This window comes from Dendroctonus ponderosae, unplaced genomic scaffold (genome assembly GCF_020466585.1).
Source record: "Dendroctonus ponderosae isolate FM_Combo_2020 unplaced genomic scaffold, Dpon_F_20191213v2 Dpon_F_20191213_10, whole genome shotgun sequence".
In the NCBI taxonomy this organism is placed as follows: Eukaryota; Metazoa; Arthropoda; class Insecta; order Coleoptera; family Curculionidae; genus Dendroctonus; species Dendroctonus ponderosae.
This window is the reverse complement of record NW_026017111.1, coordinates 3,587,613-3,592,724: the sequence shown is the minus strand read 5'-3', so window position 1 is coordinate 3,592,724 and position 5,112 is coordinate 3,587,613. Positions and strand designations below refer to the sequence as shown.

The window sequence follows — 5,112 nt, the reverse complement described above, 5'->3', positions numbered from 1 at the left end:
TGGATTTCAATGAATTTCTTATGCAACACTCATGTTTTCATGGACCAACCGAACTGGTGCGCTTTGGGCAAATGGTGATGTCTTGAGCGTCTTGGTACTAAAACTACCAGAACTTTTTGTAGCTACCTAGCTGGAGTGAACTGATTTCAGTTGATGCACTAATCTTTCGGGATATTTTTACGATCTTTTTAGCATTCATAGTGGTTGCATACACACGATATTTCAGCGAGTAAATGAAAAGTTCTGAAAGTTTTTATACCAAGTAACTCAATAATTCCTCACACAGTTGCTTCATCAAAAAACATGACTCTTCGCAAGAACAAATTCACAGTGCTCTTCATTAAAATGCATCGAATCATTCTTCCGATATTTTCGACTTTTTGACAATGTTTAACAATAAAAATTAAAGTTTCTAGAGTTAAATTTTAATTATTATTCGTATGATTTGATTTTTGCAATAAACACTTTAAATGAGCAGCTGTCTGAATTAAACTAAGGTTATTGCCAACTTTAACGTAGTTGTCAAAATAAATACTGAAGCATACTGTTATTATTTGTTACTATGGAAACAATGCTGTATGTCTTATACAATTTTCCATGGCTAACTTCGATCAACTAAATTGAAAAAGTCTAAAGTGTTTGTAGACACTTTATTTTCGGAAAAACCTAGCGATGTGATATATCACAGAAATCGTAATAAAATGCTCGATTCGGTAAGGCAATAATCAAGTGTGGTTGCCATTTAAAAAAAATCTAATTTGTGTCATACGGAAAAATGACAGTTATTTTCGAGAAATGTCTTATGCCATTTTTCAAATATCTCTTGACAGCTGTCAAATTTTAGAAAAATAAAATTGGCTTCGAGTAGAACATTAAAAACTACAACTCTTTGCCCAGTCGACCTTCTTCGTAACTTCTCTAGTTCCTGAGACCCCTGTACTAGTCATCGAAAAAACTCACCCTGTATATTCTTCGGTCAAGAAGGCTATTAAATAGATACCTCGCACATTATATAAAAGTGCTCGATCGAGACGTATCGTAATATAATATACTATTATTGTTTTAGGTCGCTTATAAAGGCAAGAAAAAGCTGATGTTTCTGGTAAAGGAACGATTTGGCTGATGACAGCTGAAACGATGCTGCGCCCATCTGCAGTTTCGCCCACCCTATCGGGGTGGCTGTTGTTAACCTGATTTCTAGTGATATTCAAATGACTATACTTTATGAGTTAAGTGCAATAAGTTTGCTAGGGGCTTTGGTTTTGTTCAAGCCCTGGTTTTACATCACATCAGAATGACGCCAACTGAGCAAGTCGAAGGCCTCCTCTCTTGACGGTCTATAGGGTGTCTCTAAAAATCAGTTGCTGATCCTTGTTTGAGGGTAAATCTCTAAATATAGTTTAGGGACACCGTGTTGCACGCAGGGTGGATGTTTTTTGTTAGTTTTTCACGCATAGTGAAAGGATGAACCGCCAGCACTGATCAAACCCGATCTCACAACCACCCTCTAGTACTAAGTACTAACTAGCTTTTTGTTAATGATTATTATTATTGTTTAAATTCCATTATTTATGTGTTTTCTAGTATGTAAGTACTTGGATTTATCATTTCTACCAAAGATTGTTTCGTTATTAGTCAATTTCGTGTTGTATTAGATCGAAGTGGCGACTCGAGGGCAATTTTTCGATGTAAATAGTTCAGCTGACGCCGAGGCGCCGATTGTACATACACATATGTAGTTCGAACGTGTACATAACTTGAATAGAATCAGTAATGTTTCGCCAAGCTTCCTCAGTCGCTGCTCAGAAGCGTAAGGTGAGGTTGGTTTTTTGCCTTCATTCTCTCACTACCGATGCGACTTCCCTCATGTGCCTGAGCAGGGCATTTGTAAGTACAAATCAGTGTAATTTAGAGGTTTTCAGGCTTAGTATTAGGTACCAAAAGTTTTCTACCTCTTGGGCACTTTGGGCTTTTCGAGGAACCAGTTTGCTGTGTCCTTGCAAAGTCACCGTTAACTTGTAAATGAATGAACGATTGCCATGTTGTACTAAACGATACATTAATCTGTTAAGTATTATTTGTCTCTAGCAAGTACCGTTAGTGATTGAACTGAACTTTGCAAGCGATTCAGGCTTGCCGAACAATAAGCAGTGGCCACTTTTCGGCTAATGGTCTAGTTTATGATCGAATCGCGTTCCACGTTAAACATAGCCTTATCTTAAGATGTTTTACTAACAATTTTTCTAGGGGAGGTGCGTTTCGCCGCCACTATTCCCTAAGGAAGCACAGTTGGATTATTGCTTTAACCCTTTTTCTTAGTTTCGTTTAATTTTTGTACTTTTAGTTGTACAGGTACTGTATTCAACTTCCGTTGAATTATGCAATGGATCTTCACCAAAACGGGAATTCACTAACGGCGACTTCCCACTTTGGTGAAAATTTGGCAAACCCGGTTTCTTCCGAGGAAAAATCGCCAACTTTATTGAACGAAAACCCGAGAAAAGTTTTTAGCAAACACATTATCTCTAAGACGAGCTATGGTTAACTTCGAACCCGTTTGTGTCATCACCTAGTTAATTGCCACTTTTCATGTTATGTTTTACTGAATTGAGCTGTGATTTAATTATTTTTATTCATTATTATTGTCGGAGTTGCTCGGCTTGGCCAATCTGACCGGCCGCGCATTTTCCTATTAGTGCCACCATTTTAGAGCGATAAACGTGTATGTGTGTGTTTGTACATAAAATAAGAAATTTGAGCCAAATCAAGCGCGAAACAAACGCAATAATTGGCTCTCTCTGTAATATATCGTACACAAATGAGAGAGAGAGAGAGAGTGAGCGAGTGTACATATGGGCCAATGAGAAATTTAAGAGTAGATCACACGTAGATTTCCTCAGTTGCGTAAGTGTATGTGTAGAACTAATTTATGGATTATTTTTATGATATGAATAAATATTTGTAATTTATCTTGGCCTTTTTATGTTCAGAGAACCGGTAGAGCTACAAGCGACAAACCTCATGCCTGTATTTATAGATGACTCTCAAGTGACGTTCAACACTCAAGTGACAAGTGTCATAATGACTTGAGTGTGGATTATAGTTCCCTTGAGGGTTCATAGTCATCTGTTTGTCTCTGACCATTTGTTTGTGAATTGCACGTGTTTTGTGCAAATGAATTACTTCGAAGAATTTATTGAAATTATCAGAAATGAAGAAATTTGCTTTTTCCGTCAAAAATGCATTTGTACCAACAGGACGATCATAAGAAACCTATGATCCGTCACTTATCCAAGGCACTCTCGAGTTGGAACTATAAGATGGCTTCTACCTCATCTGTCAACAATTACTCAAGTCGTTCTTCGATAAGTAACTCTCAAGTGCAAGTTGGCACCATAGAGTAAGTAAAATAATTATTTTACTTTCTCTATGGTTGGCACCAGGACTAAATACGGTCATTAATTAAAGACTGCTCTGGATAGATAACTAACGTGCGCATGCTTTCCTACTTCACGTCAAATTGAGAGCGACTTCGATTTTTCAGCAGCAAATGATTGAGAATAGCGCTTAATTTCTTTCGGATATTTAAAGAAGCCTTGACGCAAAAAGGGTCAATTGAGCACTGCTAAATAGAGTTAAATTTTATCAAATTAAAAAATTATTAATTTTTTATTAAATTAAAAAAAAACTAAATTAAATTAGGAAGATGGTTTCGTTCGGAAGTTACGACTGCTTATAAGAACGGCTGCATATAGATTGGAACGTTCCACTTGCAAAGTCAATTTATGTAAGTTTGACAGAGTTTCCAGATCCATGCTTTAGTTTAAAAGTTACGATTTTCAAACAAAAATCTCCAAATCGAACAGAGGAGAGCCCATTTGCACAGACGTTTTTCCGCACTGCGAAAAATTAGTTAAAAGTGCAATTTTATTACCTTTTTTAGACCAGTTAGCTTATGAGGAAATCAATTTGAATAAATCTGATTCGTAATACACATAAATTGTCAGTGACATGACATCGAATGTCAAATCCCGTCACCGTCTGAGCGGGCCTTTACTTGTTAACATGATTACAAAATTCACGAGTTCAACTACCGATAGTGCCAAAACGTCAAATTACTCGATGTCGAGTGACAGTTGAGACTTGTCAGACTTGTTTATTTATTGGAGCTGATGACATTTATAACATAAAACAATACTAAACTATGACACACTTCTCAATCTGTTTTTATATTTTTAAAACCTTGCAAAAGTTGATTAAAACAAAGCAGATGCAAAGCTTTACACACAGGCTTTACTTTGTCTACGAAACGTCAAAAAAGTCACTAATTGAATTGCCCCATATTTATGAACCGCCGTGTATATGATAAACCCTAAACTTGACAACGTGGTGTCGATTCGAGCAAGGAATCGGATATTTGAATTTAAACAATAATTGCTGCGCCCCAAACAAATAAAACTGGGATATTTGTTTAGTATGGTGGTCAAGGACGGCTCTGGTAGCATGTCGCAGGAGAAATTGCAATTGTCAAGCCTAACCTAGAAAGCGATTATCGATTGTCCTGCATTCGCAATTTGGGCAAATTATTTTTAGAATCCCCATTATTAGGCTGTGCTTATTGGGAGGCTGACAGTGCTTCGGCTCAAGCGCCAAGTGAGGTCATCGACTTCATCTAGTCAGCTGACAATCGGCCCCAAGCCAGCAAAGCCCTAAAGGTAAGTGCCAAGCCAAACCAAAGCCTTTTCTCTGATTTAAATCCTTAAGGCCAAATGCTCGGCTTTGATTAGCCATCTAGCTTTAGTTATTTACCTACAGGTGTCTGATAAGATTCACGCGTTTTATGATTAGCGACTGCTAATGACTAGTCCATATCGCTTGGCGGTCATGTACCTTAGTTGATACTGCAAGGCAGCAGCAGCATGGGGGCAAACAGCAGTAAAAAGTTGGCGGCCAAATGTTCCTTCCTATCCAAAGACGAGCAGCTAATTGTGAGCAATTCCTTCAAGCTAGCCAGCCGGAACTCGGAAAAAATCAAAGAAGATGAGCTCACGGTAAGCGCAAAGCAGGGTTGGCTTGATTTTTTTCAAGTGATTTCAATCATGATTTTAATCA

General features: G+C 37.6%; 2 protein-coding genes across 2 annotated transcripts in view; both read left to right on the top strand.

Moving 5' to 3' along the window:
• LOC109534831 (zinc finger SWIM domain-containing protein 4) overlaps window positions 1-2,969 on the top strand; it is a gene marked incomplete at its 5' end in the record, with an annotated part of 9,899 nt that extends 6,930 nt beyond the window's left edge. Inside the window, 1 exon segment of the mRNA XM_019900609.2 lies at window positions 1,067-2,969. Coding sequence (XP_019756168.2) covers window positions 1,067-1,123 — 57 coding nt within the window.
• A 1,385-nt stretch (window positions 2,970-4,354) lies between these two features.
• Window positions 4,355-5,051, top strand: LOC125502734 (the record flags this gene model as incomplete). Its single annotated transcript, XM_048661880.1, is given in 2 exon segments — window positions 4,355-4,715; window positions 4,849-5,051. A coding segment is annotated over 1 exon segment (132 nt), but the record flags the coding sequence as incomplete, so codon positions are not given.
• Window positions 5,052-5,112: the final 61 nt, after the last annotated feature.